Source organism: Pinus tabuliformis, chromosome 4_2 (assembly GCF_031772625.1).
Source record: "Pinus tabuliformis cultivar Carrire ecotype Pingquan chromosome 4_2, CPIR1, whole genome shotgun sequence".
Lineage (NCBI taxonomy): Eukaryota > Viridiplantae > Streptophyta > Pinopsida > Pinales > Pinaceae > Pinus > Pinus tabuliformis.
In genome coordinates this window covers 312,306,447-312,326,951 of record NC_142304.1, presented here as the reverse complement: position 1 = coordinate 312,326,951, position 20,505 = coordinate 312,306,447, and the positions used below count along the sequence as shown (strand labels likewise).

Sequence of the window (20,505 nt, the reverse complement as noted above, 5' to 3'; positions counted from 1 at the left end):
AGCTGCTGGAAGGATTATCCGGGGTTTCAGTGAGTAGTTTTGTCAGAAACTGAGAGGTATTACTGCCAAGGAAATTCTTTGTTGGGTAGGCTAGTTTCGGCACCCAGATTGTACTATGATATTGCTTAATAAGAAAACCCTTAGATAGATACACCGGTTTTCCTGCATTGGGTTTTTTTGTGGACATTAGTCCAAAAATAATGGTGTCATATGGTGTGTTTGTTCTTGTTTCTTTTAGTTGCCGATTTGTAATATGTTGAGCATGCACTAGTGTTTATTTTCAGTATTTACATTGTAAATAACTTGTTAAGGAAAATAACAAGTAGGTAGGAATAAATCAGATAACGTGCATGGAGGGTTTCTAACTAAGTAAACTTAGAAACTTCAACACATCCTTGATGGGGTCAAGGATCATGTGGTCCAACATATTGCCGAGAAGGAGATGACAAAGGAAATGTGGGATGCCTTGAAGACATTGTACCAACATACTTCCGTGCAGAGGAAGATGTTACTTGAGAATAAGCTGCGGTCATACCAGATGTAGAAGGGGGAGCAGATAGATCACTTCCTCAGTTGGTTGAAGGAGATCCAGGACCAACTGACTTCCATAGGGGCCACGCCGGATCAGGAGTTGCTGGTGAGGGCCGCACTAAACGCAGTCTTTGAGGAGTGGGAGACATTTGTCCAGAGCATTCTGGGCAGGGTGAATCTTCCAGATTGGGAAGAATTATGGGCGGCTCTTCGCCAAGAAGAGATCAGACGACTGAGCAAGACGAGAAGTAGCAGCAAAGGAGTCCAAATCAAGAAGGAAGAGGAAGAGGATGCAGCTTTGGCATCTATGGGGAAGCAGGAGAAGAGGAAGAAAAAGGACCTCTTCAAGGTCAAGTGCTTCAACTGTGGGAAACTGGGTCATTATGCGAACCAGTGTCCGAGGAAGAAGAACAAGGAGAGGCGTCTGACTCTAAGGCATTGCCAGCGAAGGCGGAAAAGGAGATAGAGGAGGATGACGATTGTGCCATGAGTGCTCATGTACCCCTAGAGAAGAGGTGGGGAGACATCAAGTTGTAGTCAGGAGGACTACAGGCGATGAGGGGCAGGATCCTTGAGGTACCCAACCTCTTGGATTATACTTTGCTACGGGAGCCCCGAAGAGAGAGTAGCAAGACTAGTAGATGTAGGTAGAAATGGATGCGGATGAAGCGACAGAGAGTGCTACAGTGCAGGAGTCCCCGGGCAGCGCGAGGCTAGTAGGCTGCAACAGTGCGAGAGGCACAGAGAGTGTTGCAACAGTGCAGGATGGCATAGAGAGGTTTGCAACAGTGCGAGATGCAGGGAGTTGTTGCAGCAGCACAGAGGTAATAGAGGGAGCACTTGATAGTGGCAGAGGGAGCTTCAGCATTGGGAGTGTTTCTAGCCTGACAGGGATGTCAGTAGTTGGGTGGATCAGTTACTTACTTCTCAGTAACTCAGTTGCAGTGCAGTAGCACGATGCAACATGATGAGAGGGGGTTGCAGTGCAGACGCAGTGTTGGGAGAAAGGACTAGTAGCAGCACGAATGCAGAGGGAGCTACCATACGAATGCAGTAGTGGCAGTGGTAGAGCCATGGGCAACAGTACAGGATGCAGCAGTGCAGAGGATGTTGGGCAGGGAGGCCTAGCATCAACACAGGTCCCGGTGCCATATAATCAGAGTAATGCTTAGTGAGGAGTATTACTAGAGCACAGTCCTCGTTAAGAGGGAGTGTTGATTTGGGGTAGCATCAGATGTGCTCTAGCCATGAAAATTGGTGTAGAGGCTAAAGCACATGAGATCTCCAAGAACCATAAATGGTTTGGGCAGATTCTTCCCGGCTTAGGAGATATTAAAATAATTAATATTTTAATGGAGTTCTTAAGTCTAAACTTAGGAAAAATAAAATATTATTGGATATTAATATAAAACTGGGTTAGAAGGTTCTTAAAGATATGGATCAAGCCAAATCTAATCTTAGCCGTTGATTAGAGATGTAATCTTGGCCGTTGAAGGACCAACAAGAAAAGTATAAGAGGAGGCTTGAGGGTTAGTTGGAGAACACACCAGAGTGATCAGTCATTCGATTTACTAGAGCGGGATTTGCTAAGTAAAGTCGAATCATTGATCAACAGTGAGGGGCTGTGAGTACTGGACAGAAAAGCAGAGATAGTGCTGAGAGACTAGCGCAAAGGCTGAGAGGCAGACGCAGAAGCCAGAGTAGGGCACGCAGAGCCCAACAGAGACAACGCAGAGGCTAGAGGGCCTACGTCATCCACGCAGAAGGCAACAAGAGTGACACAAAGGGTCCCAGAGGCTACACAGTGCCTCAGAGGGCTGACACAGAGGGTTCTGAGGCTGACGTAGAGGCCAAGAGGGTTGACGCAGTGCTTCAGTGTTGCTGGAGAGGGTTTCGTGGAGCAGGTTTTCTGAATACCTGCTTCCGAATAGAGAGGTACTACTGCTGGTTATTTTCTTTGTCGAGTGAGCCAGTTTGGCACCCAGTTGTACTCAAGGATATATTGCATACTAATATAACCCTCAGAATTGCTGCATTGGTGCCACATTGGGTTTTTTCGGGGAGGAGTTTTCCAAAAATAACGGTGTCACTTGTGTGTTTGTTGTTTCTTTCAGCTGTTGATCTGTAGATGGTTGAGACTGTATTGTGTTTATTTCGATATTTATATGTTTAAATAACTTGTTTGTAATAAACAAGTAGGAGAAATAAACCAAAAGAATATATATAAAATTTCTAACAGATATACCTAGAAATTTCAACATGAATGCATGCTTCTCAACTCTACCATCTTCCCATCTAGGCCAATGAGCTCCATCTCCAACTTCTTCCAATCTGTAGTAACACGTCCCAAAGAATACAACCATTGCACTCCCAACACTACATTGGTGTTCAAAACGTCCACCACGAAGAAGTGATCTGTCATTGAGTAGTTCCCCATGGTCAACGTCATGCTGGGAACATACCTCGTACACTGCATAGTCCTATCACTAGGCACCAAAACTGAAAATCCCTCAAAATTCTCTGTCTGTATGCCTCTCCTCTCCACCAGCTGTGCATCAATAAAATTGTGGGTTGCCCCACTATCCACCAATACTGACACTCGTTGTCCCTGTACGGTGCCCTGAATCCATAGTGTCAAATACTTCGGAACTCCTCGAAGTGAAGCAATAACTCCTCTAGTAGGCAAGAAAGCTCCTCCACTAGGTGGGGGCGGTGGGCCACCTCCTCCCAAGCTTTGAGGTCCACCCTCACCTGTCTCTACCTCTTGATCTGCATCCTCCTCCTCTGGCTCACTGTTTGAAAATACCTCTATGTAGTGGGCCTTGCCCTTGGTACACCAATGCCTTGGTGCCCATGGCTCCTGACAAGTGAAGCATAATTTCCTCCTCTGGAGGTCCCTCCTGGTCTCATCATCCAACTGCCCTCTCCTGGTGTAGTCCTTCTTAGGAGGTCTAGTGTCCTTTCTCGTCTGAGCAAAAGAATGTCTAGTAGGTGTTGTACTCCTCGTCTTTGAAACAACATCTACCATGTCCCGTGCTCGGCTAATGGCATCTTGCATTGATGCTGGTCTATAAGCTTGCACCTAACCTCACAGTGGCTGGACCAAATCCTCAATAAACAACGTGATCAATCGCGCCTCCGAAATATCTGAGACCATCACCGCTAGCCTCTGAAACTCTGCTATGTAAGCCTCTGCGCTGCCTGTCTGCTTCAGGTTAGCCAACTCCCGAAGTGCAACTCCGGATCCTTCCTGTCAAATCTCTCCTTCATTGTTCCCTCCTCCGCCACCTTGAGGTCTTTCCTGCATATTTTTCATTTGCAGTGCTATCATCTGCCTCATCATCTCCATCATTTGTTGGTTTGATCTTGCCAACTCCTCCAGCAGTGGGTCATGCCAATGTTTCATTAATCATTATCGGGATAATATCGGCGCGAGGAAAAAATCTGAAAAAATCGTAATTATCGGGAAATAATCGGGAAAAAATCGTTTGGTACAAAAATATTCATTTTTTTTCAATTTTTTTAATATCTAAACTTTCTACAACATAAAATAAATACATTGACACATAAATATGATAAAAGCACTAATATATAAGATGTTTAAGATCATTTCTAGTGCTAAAATCACACATAACATTGAATCATGTCCTGAATAGTAAGTCCTGACTCCTGAATCCCAAGTCAGCCTCAAAATATCAACAAAAAATATAATAATGTATCTCATCATGTCATAATGTCATATACAATAAAATGAAGAAAATAACTAAAGTCTAATCCTATTGGTTTCCTTTGCCCCTCTTGCGAGAAAATGCCACAGCTTTCCCTTTCCCTCTAGATGTAGATGCTGGTGCCCATGCTGGTGGAGATGGCAATGGCGTCTGATGTGCTTTAGAAGTTGAAGAACTAGAAGTATGAGCTATAGGAGGTAGACCACGTCCTCTACTGGTGGCAGGGGTAGCCCGGGTAGGTGGTGTCACCTCCTCCTCCTGTTCCTCCTCCTCCTCCTCCCCCTCCTTCTCCTCCTCCTCCCCCTCCACTACATCCTGCACTAACCAATCATCAGCAGACTCCATGAGAGGCCTCTCGGTCTCAACCCTCCATGCAGCAGTGGTGTCAATCCCATCCAATGAGATGGCCTCCACATCAGGTGTCCTCTCAAGTTGCCTCACCATGTCATTAAGTCGTTGAGACTCCAACCTGTACAAAGACTATGAAATAATAATTAGTAATTATAAAAAAATATTGTTTAATGAATTAAAAAATTTATTTAGAAATTTGCAATATTTTAAATGTTTAAGTGTTAACCTGTTGCACTTCTTGTTGTGTATTTTTTCAAATACACTTCAGTTGCGCTCAAATCCCGAGGAGCTACATGTTTGGCTGAGGATGTGAATGGCAAGCTTTTGCAGAAGGGGTACCCTGCCACCATACATTCTCCACCATGCATCTACAACAAAATTACAAATAAAATTTTAAATAAACATAAGAAAAAATGGAATTTGAAGAGACAATGAAATTTGAAACAAAGTTACAAACTAAAAAATACCTGGCATTTTAATCGTCCTATCAATGACAACCATCTCAAAGCCAAATGTGCCACTTGCCATCCAATATGTCTCAATTTCTTTAGAGATCTCTATACGTTGTTCTGGAGATCGCACCATCTTCTGGACACAGGCTAAGAATCCATCCATGATCTCAACATCAAATACAAACCCACATGTGTAAGAAAATGCGGGGTTTAGGAAAAGCCCAACAGCATGAATGGGACGATGGAGTGTGTTGTTCCATCGCTCATCAATCACTCCCCATAGGAGGAGTTGTCTCTGAAACCCATCATCTCCCTTATCATCATAGTAGGCCTGAATGACTTCTTTGGCCCTGTCCATGGCCTCATACAAATAGCCCATTGCGGGCTTCTCACCATCAACCAACCGAGGAACCTTTACCAAAGGTTCAGTAACGGCACACACCTCCTACACTCCTGCCCAGAAGTCTTCCTGGTATGAAACTAGTCTGCATACGACCTCTCCCTCTGGTTTGTGGCTCATTGGCAAAGCACGCCACTCCTCTGAAAGAAACATTCTCTTCACATCCCACATAGAATTCAAGAGGGATTGAAGAGATATGAAACTGGTGGCAAACTGTGTAATGGTGGGGTGCACCAACTCTTTGTTGTTGGTGAATCTTCTCATCAAACTAAGCACAGATGTATGGTTATATATAAATTTTGTAATGCTTTTGGATGAATCAACAATATCTTTGACAAAGGGAATTTTCCTTATGTTCTCCAACATCAAATCAATACAGTGGGCAGCACAAGGTGTCCAAAATAAAGTAGGATGCCTGTCCATAAGCATCTTGCTAGTAGCAACATAATTTGTAGCATTGTCCGTTATGACTTGGACAACATTTTTTGCACCCACTTCCAAAATAAACACATCTAGCAAATCACATAAAGTTCTTGCACCTTTGATTTGTGCAGATGCATCAACAGATTTGATAAACATAGTCCCCTTGGGACAACTAACCAAGAAGTTTATAAGGGTTCTCCCCTTTTGGTCAGTCCAACCATCTGACATAATAGTGCATCCAGTTTGTGCCTATGATGCCCTAAAATCCTCCAATCTTTGGGTGCAGTCAAGCTTCTCATTTTGAAGAATCCGGCCTCTAAAATCATGATAAGAAGGGATTTTGTATCCTGGGCCAACACTTGCAATAACATCAACAACAGGTTGGAAAAGTGGATTATTCCTTACAATGCTGAAAGGAATATCACTCCAGAGGAGACATTTTGCCAGCAACTTGTCAACTTGTTCTTTCTCAGTTCTTTTTAGCATTGAACTGATAGATGGCTGTGAACCACGTGTGGTTCGAGGAACAAAAAATGATGTGGCAGCTACTAGATTGGTTGATGCTGCAGTAGAACCAGTGCCACTTGCTTCAGCTGAATTTTTTAGTTGCCTTTTGATTTCTTCTTTGGCCTCTCTATTCTGCTCTAAAACTTCCAATGCTTTCATGGCTCTTTGGATGAGTTCAGGATTTGTATTTGGACAATGCCCCACATCATTTCCAGGGATTTGTGCAAGGTGAAACTTCAACCTGTACACCCCCCTGGACATAGGGTGGCCACAAAACTTGCAAGTCAAGTTTAGTCTATCATTCGGAGCTTTAGGTTCACCATATTCCCAGAAAGGATCTAATTTCCTTGACATGTTTGTTTTTGAACTTTGAAGTTGCAAACTTGAATGGTGTTTCGGTGAAGTTGTGAACCTATGGGAAAATAAGGATTACAATTTAGTATTTACAAGTTACAAATTTACAATTTAGTATTTGAATTTTTAAATTTTACATTGTACAATGAAAACCCAAGTTTCCCAACCAAAAACAACCATTCCAAACCCAAGTTACCCAACCATTCCAAGAATCCAAGATTCCAAACCCAAGTTACCCAACCAAAACAATGAAAAAAACATACACAATGTTTAAAAACAATGAAAACCAAAAAAAATTGGTGCCCATAGTCATACCAAGTTACCCAACCAAAAACAATGAAAAAATACAAAAACAATGTTTAAAAACAATGAAAACAAAAAAAAATTGGTGCCCATACCAAATTACCCAACCAAAAACAATGAAAAAATACAAAAACAATGTTCAAAAACAATGAAAACAAAAAAATTTGATCCCCATACCATTTCTATGGAGAAATCGGTCTCCACCTCTTGATTTTCTCCTCTAAGCACTTGGAAAAGCTTCAGACCCTCTCCAGCAATGTCTCCCACACCTCTCCAATGCTCCTCTGCCCTCCGCGTGCGTGACTGTGCAATGAATTCACAAAAACCCAAAAAATCGTTATAAAACCTCGCTGCCGTGAACTCCAATGATAATTTCCGATTTTATTGCGATAATTTCCAAAAAATCGCGATAATTTGAAAAACTAGCGATAATTTCCAAAAAATCGGGCAAAAAAAAAAAACCCGTCATAAATTCGAATAAAACTCGCGATATTTTCGTTCTGCTGAAAGACTCGCGATAAAACGATAAAATCGCGATAATATCGCGATTTTCACAACACTGGGTCACGCCCACTGTGCTTAGGTTGATCTTCACCATTGCCCCCCATGTAGTCTCTAGTGTTCTCAAACTCTGTATCAGAAAGATGCTCATGCTCGTCTTCTCTACCACGACCCCTTCCTCTACCTCTGCCTTTGCCTCTAGGACGATAAACAACTCCACCAAATAGCCATGTCATGACATGCTCTCGAGCCCACAGCTGGCCAAGAACATGCTCTGATACCACTATAATATTCTAACTAGAGAAATACAGTGAAATATCAAAACATGAACTAGCTATAGCAAAATAAATAATCATGCAATTTAAAATCTCCACAAGAACAACAAATTTAGAACATTGTTGAGCAGAAACAATAAAGTTGAGCCATTTTATTAAATATCCAATGATAATTTGAGTACAAAATGTAGTGGAATGAGTGCACCTGGGCTTGCTAAAGCAAGCATGCAAAACCCAGGTGAGAATGAAGGAAACTCCACGCTGAAATAGGCTCACTGGTTGTATGCTCTGCCCAAAAATTTACTATCGCTGCTATCGCAGACAAATTGATATTTGAGGTCTCAAATATGCTCCAAAAATTCTAAAAAATTAGGACAATTCTCTCCAACCCTAGACCAACAAAGCCCATAAAGATTTTGGGCTAATTCCAGCCTCCCAGAATTACCCAAAAATTATGTGCAATCACTCATTGCCCAGCCCTGCGTCCTACTAGAAAATCTATAGCTGCTCCACCCAAAATCCTCCACCAAAATAACTGACAACGACTGAGAAATTAGTGCTTAAAATAGTAGAGTGAGATTCCAGCGATTTCCCGACACAAGGCTACTAGCAACTTCTCCAACAAAATGGCCCAGAAAAACCCCTGCACAAGCCCTAGAGAGGAAATTTCAGCCCTCACAAATGCAATCACTTCTAGCTCCAAAACTCCTCAAGGAAATTCATCCTCCTCCAAGTGAAATTCTTGCAAATTCTTGAGGCAAATCTCCCCGGCAATTTCCACCTCCAAGCAACTCTATTTCTGCTACTGCGTCCTCCTTGAAAAATTCATACCACCTGTTGCAAAGATGAAATGACTCACAAAATTCAAGAAAAGAAATCTCCAATCAACTCCAAATTTCTCCTAGGGTGACACTCTTGGTTCACCGAAAGAGAGTTGGGATTTTCCACTTGGAAATCCCTGTGCTAAGCAGCACTGGTTGACTTGGCTCAACAACTCAAGCAAACCCTCCAAGATTAGAAATGAAATGCCAAAATAGAATGATCAAAATGAAGCTCTAGCCTTCCTTTTATAATTGCTGCTCAACCTTTCTTGTGGGCTCCACTAATTCGACCCTTGAGTTCCCTTCTTCATGTGGTTTGATTTTCTCCTAGGGGGTTCGATTTCCCTTTTTGGTGACCACCACGACTTATCTTCACTTTAATTTTTTTCTTTTCCTAAGTCCATCCTTTGACTTTTTCTTCAAAATTTATTTAATACCTCCGCAACTTATTTCTCCTATGTTTTATTTCTCTAATATTATATTAATCGCCAAAATTACAAAATTGTGAATTTTCTTGACAAAATTTTCAATTGGAGACATGACATAAGCATTATGCTCTTACTTATTTGAGGGGTGGGGGGTAGGGTGACACATAAGTAGTTTCTTCTTTTTTTAAAGTTATTTTGCTCTTCACCTCTTTAACCCTTTATTTGGCTTCATTTGACTTTTTGAGGCTTCCTTTTTTTTATTTTTTAATCTTTCTTTATGACCCTTTCTTGGATGACCTTTGGTAAGTCAACCACAGGTTAGGGGAATCTTGTTTTTTATTGCTGGGATGGAAAGTGAAGAAGTATTTAACGGAAATATTAAGTATGGAAGGGATATGATCACGCTACCCACCCTGATATTCCAATAGTACCTAGTAGTCTAGCTTAAGGCACACTTATCCAGAAGCAACTATGTCCAAGATGATTGGAAATAGTAACAAGGTAACGTCTTAACTAATTTTAAAGTGATAAAACATCCATCTAATGTTAACATCTACAGAAGTTAAAACCTTAGCATCATTTCTAGATGAGGAAGTTAAGCAATGAAAATACCAAACAATAACTGAAGCAACAAGAAATATCATCTAGCACATTTGAGAGCAAGGGCATGGGAAGCGATACACCAGTATATGTGAATGACTGATGAGCATAGGAATGTAACTGATGAATGGAGAATAGAAGGTTTGGGATGTTCATAAAATATTTCGTCCAAGCAACAACAAATTGCACCCAGTTGAGTGTATCTCTATGAGGGTTTTGTGAAGGGCAACAGGTAGCTGATAAGCTAATCTTACATCAATAACAAATGTTTTTGACCTTTCTTAAATATTATGTTGATATGTGGGGCTTTAGTCTAGCAACCACTTTTAATCTGCTAATCTTTATTGGTGAAAGAAAAGTGCTGTATTGTTCCTATTCCCTATCTTTGAGCTCTTATATGGTGATTTGGACAGTTAGTTTACTCGTTGCTAACCTTGAAAGTGGACTTGGCTTAAATGACACATTCTAAATTGGCTTTGACCACATGTTTGCACTATATATTTGTTGGTTAGGTGATTACGAGCGCTTGTAACCTTATTCTAAGATCTTTGTACTAATTTTTTTTAGATGGTACATAATTTTAGTTCTAACGGTTACCTGTTCTTCTACAATTTATTTATTTATATTTGTAAAATTGAAATTGTCTATCTACATACTTTAAGAGAGAAATGAAATCATTGTAGGATTCAAGAACATACTTTTTGACAATCACCTAGAATTCTAATACTTAATGGTCATTCTGTTTTTCCTTTCATGAATTCCAGTTTTTATTTATAGGAGAACACAAAATTCTCGTCTTTGTTTTTATTCTATGATCTGGTTGTTTGCAGATATGAGCCAAATACAGTTGACCTTGGGGATCCCAATGAACTTCAGTAAGTGAGGTTGTTTTATTTTTTGATCTTGTATGTTTGGATCGGAGGTGGTCACACTAATGATTATGAATACCTTGCTTATAACGTAAGTCGCAGCAGTTAATGTTCATTCTATCAGGATTGAATTGAAATAACTCTCATTATGTTTGCAATGTCTGCAGGTACTGGTTCACCATACTGTCTGACCATTCGCCTGATCTAGTTGATAAGGCATGTGGAAGACTACTTTTATCTTTGCAATTTTTAAAGCAATGTGCTGAATTCTTTTCATGTCACAGTTTTGGTATGCCATGTACTTTCCAATATTTTTGTTGGCACATTTGCGAGTTGGAATATTTTGATGCCTAAATATTTTAAATATTGATATTAATTTTAAATTGCAACTGACTTCTAGACTAAAGGTTTAAGGGACAATCTATATATAGAACTTTGAAGTGGTTGGAACCTTAGAAAGATAGGAAATATCTTGAGATTGAAAAAGACTTGGAAGTTGGATGTCATGTGCAATTAAGTATTATGAATTCCAACAAGGGAGTTGACTCTTTAGTAGTATTTTTGAACGAAACTGAGTTGTTTTATGTGATGCTTCATTTTTATAACCAAAAAGAATTATTTGGATACTTCCTTGACTTGTAGCAATCTAATGATGCTTTGTTCATCTCACTTGTAATTACTATTGGGACTCAGTATTATGGTTTTTGTCTCAGTTTCTCTAGGTTGAAGCTTTTCACTATAGGTGTAGATCTTGTTGAGAAATCAATGTGCTTGTAGATTAGGGTTGGTTTCTCTTACTTGATAATTACTTGTGAATATTTGTTGGCTTTTTATCTTTTTTATTATGTTCTCTTCATCAAGCAATTACCAAAATATACAAAATATGAACATCCACAAGAGACAAAGAACACAAGATGTAGGGTTCAAGCCAGGGTAAAACCCCACAAGGGGGTTAAACCCATGAAAGATCCTCTTTTTGTAGAATCAGATCAAAGTGAGATATCCAAGATCCAAGACCAAAACCAAGACTGCGACAAAGACACCAAGTCAACCCTCCAAGTCTCTTCAATAAGTCAAATTCAATAAAAGTCAACGCGGGTCAGACTTCTGAAATTTGGTAAATTCGTGAAATTTCGGCCTTCCTGAAATTTCAGCCCCTGTAATTTCGACTCCGTCAAATTTCGGGCCTGCAGTACCTCAGACAAATTTGCATGTGTGAGCAAAACTAGGGCATGAATCAATTCATCTTCTCTCTCTCCTTTGACCTCCTTCTCTCTCCTTTGACTTCGCTGATTTTTCTTCTTGTCTCATCACATAAATCGATGTGGATGATGAGTGAGTGAATGAGGTCAAATTCCATGTATTTATACATGTCCAGTAGGTCAAATAGCTGCCTCTTTAGGCTGACTTGTCCAGGAGGGCCGACTTGGTCTTGTGGATGATAAATTGACCTTTTTGATTGAATTTTTTTTTTTCTTTGCAAAATTCTAAATGGGACTTTGACTCAATTACATTTCTTTGACTCATAGTGAATTTTCTTTTTGACTCAATAAACCCTATAAGCATGAAGAACATGCTTTGACTAGAAATAAAATAATAATAATGAATGTAATAAATGAATATAATAAATACATTAATAGTACATTTGAATTTCATTATGAAGACCGACACGAGTTATGTTTTCAACACTCGCTCTTAACTAGGGAGGTATTCATAATGAGTATGACACAACTAGATACTCTCAAATTGAAATATTCTCATAAGAAGGGATTTATATTGATAAGCATCTTCATAACCAACATTGTCAAAAATAGCAAGGCCTTAACTAACAAGCTCTATGTCTCCACTAGTTTAGAGCAAAATGTTGGGAGGCCTAAATTAGGACACCACCACCTCTATAGGCACATACCCCATCCAAATGTTCTCTAGGTATGTCCTCACAAGACTATACTTATCTTGGATACAAAATCCTCAAAGAATATCAGTACCAGATGCTTATCCAATCCACCATTCTCCCTACCAGTGCCTTCACTAGGCTTACAAATGTTATCCTGGCCATAGCGCATGACACATGGAGAATACAATGTCCGCCCTCACTGCCTCTCAAAGGGGGAGGAATAACCACAAGCCTAAGATTGTCTAAAAAATACTCATCAATGCAACAAATACTTGTTATTTTGTGGAGATCTATTCTAGCTTCTCGGCTCCCATCCGTTGAAATATGTAACTAGGTTCGGTCTTCATAATGACATATTTAATCATGATTTTATGTATTTAATGTAAAGAGAAAAAATAAATTTATTATTGTTATTCTTGAGGCATGGGTTTCATGCTCAAGGGGAATATATTTTTAGGTCAAGCACCCATTGAGTGCTTCTAGGGCTTGTCATTGAGTCTACAAGTCAATTGAGTCATTGTCATGTATGAAAGACCCTTTTGGGCATGTTACATATTGTAAAGAAAATTTATTTGAGTCAAAAGACCCTCCAAGACCTCGTCATGATGCAAAGATCAAGTTGGCCTACATGAAGGGACAAGTCAACCTAAAGATAGGCATTCGTACCCCTCAAAATCCTATAAATAAGAAGGAACTTGTTAATTTTATGCAACAATAGTATGTTCTATGCTTTAGAGCAATTTTACTTCAATTTCCTTATTAGCCCAATATTAATATCTAGTTTAGCAATCACATCAACATGATAGTAAACTGCAGATAGAACATAAACATAAACAGTATAGGACAAGCCAAGACAAGAGGACACAAGATGTGGCACCAGCGAGGGACAAACCCCATTGTGGGGAAACCCTTGATCAATTCTTCTTATAGTCTTCAATAGTTCAGCAGAGAGAGAGATAGTACAATTTACAAATCTGATAATTTATAACGGCATCAAAAGAGTCCTAACCAGAAAAGTCAACGCTAGTTAATAAGGCAGATTTGACCCTCAGCAAATCGGTCAACTTCAACCTCCAAACAACAAGATAAAAAAACCCTCAAAAGAGTCCGAAATCAACCCAGTCAAAGTCTGGTCAAACAGTCCACCTGCGGTCAGCCCTAGCTACAATCAACACTGGTCAACAGTGAACGTTTAGCCTCGATTTCCGTGCCTAGAAATGTGGCCTGCAAACAAAGATGGCCCTCACAAAAACACAGTCAAAGGAGGTCAACACATGTTAGTCAATGCTTGGTCAAACTGTTCAGAAATTCAGTCTCCTGAAATTTCGGCCTCTTTATATTTTGCTCTCCTGAAATTTCTGACGTGTGGAGAGAGAGAGGCCTAGAAATCCGTACCCAATCAATGAGGAGAGAGAGAGAGAAGTGTGAAGATGAGTGTGTCCAAATGAGGCTAAGGCATCGTGTATTTATAGCAAACATTGAGGATGAATAGGCGTGACTGTTGGGCTTCTAAGCCTACATAAGTTTGCTGGCCAACCTTGACAATTTGCCCATAATCAAAATAAATTCATAACTTCATTTGTACATGTCAGAATCGGATGATCTCTAGATCAATCCTACACCTCTAGGAGAGGGGAATCCAAGAAAAATATCATCTATCATAAATAAGATGACCCATGTGGAGTTTGGCCCTAGTTGCCAATTTTAACACTCCCTCTCAGCTAGGGAGAACCCCATCTGCTAATCCATTTGCTGATCTATACTATCTTTGCCATCAATACACTGCTCTGCTCTACTATGCTGTGCTGAACTATGAAGAAGAAGAAGTGATCGAGAATGTATCATACCATTCTCTACTGACCCGAAGTCAGTCCCAATCAAAGGAGAGTGTGTCATACCACTCTTACTGACCCGAAGTCAGTTCCAATTGATCACAGATCAATATAGGTCATCCTAGCATAGGGAGTACGGTAGTACACTATGCATCCATCGGTAGTAATATGGTCACTATTCTCATTTCCTTACTCATTGGCCAGATGAGAGGTACTTCCCATGAGTCCCAGACTACATGGGTAGGATGTCCCAATAGGAGAAGGATAAACGACTCATCCTGCCTACATGTCGCCAAGGTGTATTGCAGGGGAAGGCTGAATCACTCACCCTGTACACAGCAAACCACTAGGGGAACGCTGAACCCCAAGCCCTCCGGAGCTCCCAGAGATCAATGTCCATCTCATATAGGACCCTCATAAGAGGGTCTCCCCATGACTCCATGTCGTTCTCGGAAGGCCAAGAACTTGACCTTCCCCAGGGGCTTTGTCAGAATATCGACGACCTGCTCATCAGTCCCAATGTGATGGAGCCTTATTGCTCCTCGTTGTACCATATCCTGGATAAAGTGGTACCTGATATCTATATTCTTGGAGCGATCATAAAACACGGGATTCTCTGATAATCGGATCCCACTCTGGTTGTCACAGATGATCACGGTTGTATCCAGAACATGTCCAAATATCTCACTGAAGAGCTACCTCAACTAGACAGCTTCACAGGAGGCCATACTAGCAGCTATGTATTCGGCCTTGGCAGTGCTCAAGGCAATTGATTTCTGCTTCCTGCTCATCCAGGATATCGAAGAAGAACCCAAAGAAAAACAATATCCAGAAGTGCTCTTGCAATCCACCACATTGCTAACCCAATCATCATCAAAATAACCATGCAACCTCACATCTCCTGCAGTGTATCTCAGTCCATGAGTGATTGTGCCCCGAAGATATTTCAGAAGATTCTTGGCACCAATCCAATGTATATGATGAGGCTCAACCATATATTGGCTAAATGTGTTAACTGTAAAACTTATGTCCGGATGGGAGTTCACCAAGAACATCAGTGCTCCTATGAGTTGACGATGCTCGGAAGCATTTCCCAATTCAGGTCCAGCAACACTACCACATAACTTCTTAAAGTTAAGTTCCATCGGAGTAGTCAGAGGCTTGTAGTCCACCATTCCAAATCTTTCCAATATCTTCACAATATTTTCCTTGAGAGAGGAAAATTTCACCTAGCTTTTGCCATACCTCCAACCCTAGGAAATAATGCATCGGTCCTAGGTCCTTCATCTCAAATTTAGAAGCCAACTCCCTCTTATATTTGTGAATGAGAGGGTCCGCACCTGTCAGAAAGAGGTCGTCCACATAAAGTACCAGAATGAGAGGTTTATCATCTTCAACCTTAAAGTAAAGGTTCGGATCGGCTTCACTTCTAGTGAATCCCAGCTTCATCAGATAACTATCAATCCTCTCATACCAAGCCCGAGGTGCTTGCTTCAATCCATAGAGAGCTTTTTTCAACCTGCATACATGAGATTCTCGATCATGATCCTCAAACCCCTCAGGTTGTTCCACATAGACTTCCTCTTTGATTGAACCATGCAAGAAAGTGGTCTTAACATCCATCTGATGTAGGTTCCATCCTTGCGAGGCAGCAAGGGCTATGATTGAGCGGATGGTGTATCGGGCAACAGGTGTAGATATCTCATCGTAATCCACACCTTCCTTTTGAGAGAAGCCTCGAGCAACAAAGCGAGCCTTGAACTTTTCTGCACTTCCATTAGCTCCGTGCTTGATTTTGTAGAGCCACTTAGAGGTGACAACCGATTTGTCCTGGGGTCTAGGGACCACATCCCAGACATCATTCTTCATAATTGGCTTGTATTCTTCATTCATAGAATCCTTCCATTCTTGATGCTTTTTGACTTCTTCGAATGTTGGAGGCTCACTTTGAATGATAGTGCTCATGGCGGTCAAATATCTTTGATACCTGTTCGACTTCTTGCTTTCACGGAAAGTCCCCCTTGGTGCAATGTGTTTCTCGACATCTTTGAGAGTCTCCCTAAGCCATGAGGGTCTCCTTTTGGAGTAGGAGGGCTCATGAGGAGGAGGATCAATAGGATCCATAGGTTCATCAACATCAGGGATTGTTTCGTCTTCTTTTGCACCCCGATTTACGGTGTCAGCTTCTTTGTCCTTCCTTAGGATAGGGAGGTTGTTGATCTTCCTAAAGGCCATATCTTCATCGAAGGTGACATCATGACTTATCTCAACTTCCTTTTGACCAGCCACATAAATTCTATATCCCTTAAAATTTTCACTATAGCCCACAAAGATTCATTTCTTCCCAGATGCACCCAATTTGATTCTTTCTCTTTCGGCACATGAAAATATACGGGACTTCCACAAATTCTAAATTAGGTTTCTTACCAGTGAACATTTCTTCGGGAGTCTTGGAGTCCAATGCTTTATGAGGGCATCGGTTTTGAACATACACGACGATATTTGTAGCTTCAACCCATATGAACTTCGGAAGGCCTTGATCATGAAGTATGGCACAAATTGCTTCGACAATAGAGTGATTCTTCCTTTCAGCCACACCATTCTTCTCAGGAGTGTATGGCGTTGTATTCTCCATCCTAATGCCAATTTCTCTGCAATAATCTTGGAATTCATTGGATTCGTACTCGGTCCCATTATTAGTCCTCAATATCTTGATTTTCTTCTCAGATTGGTTTTCGGTCAAGGCTTTGAAGTGTTGGAACCAGGTGAACACTTCATCCCTCTTCTTCAAGAAGTAGATCCAGGTCTTGCGAGAATAATCATCTGTAAAGGTGAGATAATATAAGTATCCTCCCAAAGAGTTTACGGGCATCATACCAGATATGTCGGAGTGGATCAATTGCAATATATCTGTGGTCTTGCTATTATTTGAGGGGAATGGTCCCCTTATAAGTTTTCCTTCGGCACATCCCGGACATACACCTTCATGCTCTACTTTGAACTCGAGCATACTTGTCACCATCTGTCTCACATCGGGTAGGGCCTTATAATGAAGATGGGCAAACCTCCGATGCCATAGTTCAGATTGTAGAGATGTGTCGCAAGACATGATTCCCAATGGACTTCCTCCAACTGGATACAAAGTGTCAACCCTGAATCCAAGAGTAAAAGCATCTTTAAAGTTTCTTTTCCAAATACGTACCTTTCCATCCATTAATGCCACCTTGAATCCTTTGTCCTCCATGGCTGAAATGGACACCAGGTTCTTCTTGAGCAGGTACATATATTACTTCTTGCAAATGAATAGTGTTACCTTGATTCAATTGAAGGGTAACATTCTCTAGTCCCTTCAAGGGATAGGTGGCATCATCTCCAAGGATGATCTCCAAGTTTGTCTCCTTTTCTATCAGATTAGAGAGGGATTCCTTGTATCTGGTGAAGTGCCTTGAGGCACTACTATCAATCAGCGAATTTCCCAAAGTGTCCGGAGGAGAGGTAGTGGAGAGGGCCGATATAAGATAGTACTCTTTTTGCTTATTGTTAACAACATTTGATTCTTCATCCCTGGAGTTCCTTGATTTCTTGGAGGGTCGACCATTTCTTTGATGTCCCGCATTCCTTTTTCCTTTGCCATTGGACCTGCCATTCCTTTGATCATTGTTGTTGGAATTGCCACTAGAATGATTGTGATCATGATCATGCGATCTGTCCCTTCTATTTGGACACTCCCTTGCATAGTGGTCAAACTTATTGCAAACAAAGCATCTTACCTTACTTCCATTTTTGAATCCTGGTCTTCCTTGACTTTGCTTTGACTTTAGCCCTATTGTACTTGGTCTTTGTAGCAGCTGGTGCATTTGAAGGAGGTTCAGGGATTTTGCCTTGGACATAGTCCATCACTTCTTTTTCTTCTAAGGTCAAATCAAGAGACATCTTCCATTAATGATAGTCAGATTTATCATGGAGCTTGTCTTTAACCGGGAAGTAGGATGGAGGAACCCATTGAACCTTTTGTCCTTGTCCAACTATCTTTGGTGATTGCTCTTTCACTCTTGCTTGGGCTTTGCCTTCACCTCAACTTCGATACCATGTTAATTTTAGGCAACAATGGTATGTTCTATGCTTTAGAGCAATTTTACTTTAATTTCTTTATTAGCCTGATATCAATATCCAGTTTAATAATCACATCAACATGATAGTAAAATGCAAATAGAATATAAACATAAACAATAGAAGACAAGCCAAGACAAGAGGACACAAGATGTGGCACCAGCCAGGGAAAAACTCTAATGTGGGGAAACCCTTGATCAATTCTTCTTATAGTCTTCAATAGTTCAGCAGAGAGAGATAGTACAATTTACAAATCTGATAATTTATAACAGCAGCAAAAGAGCCCTAACCAAAAAAGTCATTGCTGGTCAACAGGGCAGATTTGACCCTCAACAAATCGGTCAACTTCAGTTAACTTCAGCCTCCAAACAACAAGACAAAATGACCCTCAAAACAGTCTGAAATTAGCCCAGTCAAAGTCTGGTCAAACAGTCCACCTGCAGTCAGCCCTAGCTGTAGTCAAAGTTGGTCAACAATCAATATTTAGCCTCGATTTCTGTGCCCAGAAATGCGGCTTGCCCAAACAGAGATAGCCCCCACAAAAGCACAGTCAAAGGAGATCAACACATGCTGGTCAACGTTTGGTCAAACTGTCCAGAAATTCCGTCTCCTGAAATTTCGGCCTCCTGAAATTTCACTCTCCTAAAATTTTGGCCTCTTGAAATTTCGCTCTCTTGAAATTTTTGACGTGTGGAGAGAGAGAGGCCCAGAAATCGTACCCAATCAATGAGGAGAGAGAGAAGTGTGAAGATGAGTGTGTCCAAATGAGGCTAAGGCATCATGTATTTATAGCAAACGTTGAGGATGAATAGACGTGACTGTTGGGCTTTTGAGCCTACATAAGTTCGCTAATGTCCCCAGAAAAACCCAATGTGGGAAAACCGATGCAACTATATGAGGGTTTTCTTATTAAACAATATCAGAGTACAATTTGGGTGCCGAAACTGGCCTACCCAACATAGAATTTCCTTGGCAGTGATACCTCTTAGTTTCTGACAAATCTACTGGCAGAAACCCCGGATTATCCTTCCGGCAGCTACTCAACACCATTCTGCCCAAGAAACCCCAGCGTCTGCCCAATCTGGAATGCGTCAGCCTCTCTTAGCCCAGCGCTGGCCCTGCGTCAGCCTATCTTGGCCTGCGTCAGCCCCAGGAGGCCTTGTGTCAGCTCTCCAAGCCTCTGCGTCAGCTACACTGGCCTCTCTGGTGCTCTGCGCAGCACTTAGCTGCCTCTGCGTGGCCCTGTGTGAGCACTAGATGCTCCTGCGTCTCTCTCTCTCGCTGCTCTGCTGCTCTCCCGATATTGTCTCTGCCTCTCTGTCTGTCTGTATTCAATGCCCCTCTACTGCTCTCCCGACACTGTCTCTGCCTCTCTGTCTCTCTGTACTCAATGCCCCTCTGCTGCTCTCCTGATCACTGATTCTATCTCTTTTAGCAAACCCTGCTCTAGAGAATAGAATGACTGATCACTCCGGTGTATTCTCCAAGTGACCCTCAAGCCTCCTCTTATACTTTTCCTGTTGACATCTCAACGGCCGAGATTAAGTCCCTAATGAATGACTAATATTAGATCTGGCTTGATCCATGTCTTTTGGACCACTCTAACACAGATTCACATTAATACATATTAATATTTTATTTTCCCTAAGTTTAGACTTATGGACTCCATTAAAAATATTAATTATTTTAATATCTCTTGATCCGTTTAGAATCTGCCCAAACCCTTTTTGGGTATTGGAGATCTCTTGTGCCCCAACCTCTCCACCAAATTTCATGTCTAGAGCACATCTGATGCTACCCCAAATCAACAATAAGTACGAAATTTTGATGTTATTCTTGTTACTTTTGTTGTATATGCTGGATTGGGATTTTTGTTGTTTTAGAGGTAATTGCTACATGCAAATTATTGCTTAATATTGTGGGATTGTCTCTATTATAACGTTCTCTCCATGTATGGGCCATGTAGTGTGAGCGAAATCTCCTAGGGGTAAAATATGACCTTCATAAACCATTCCTCTTGTGCATTTGAAGTATAAAAGCTGCAAGATTTCTTTCATTTGACCTAGAAGGTTTTGTGAAGTAATTTTAAGTCTTACTTGACTGGGAACCAAGAAATCTTACAC

At 41.0% G+C, this 20,505-nt stretch overlaps 1 protein-coding gene across 1 annotated transcript in view; it reads left to right on the top strand.

Moving 5' to 3' along the window:
• The window catches only part of LOC149169224 (pantothenate kinase 2-like), a 403,110-nt gene that overhangs the window by 147,866 nt on the left and 234,739 nt on the right, over positions 1–20,505 (top strand). The window contains exons 13-14 of the mRNA XM_089428613.1: positions 10,505–10,549; positions 10,711–10,759. Coding sequence (XP_089284739.1) covers positions 10,505–10,549; positions 10,711–10,759 — 94 coding nt within the window. The remainder of the gene's footprint in view (positions 1–10,504; positions 10,550–10,710; positions 10,760–20,505) is intronic.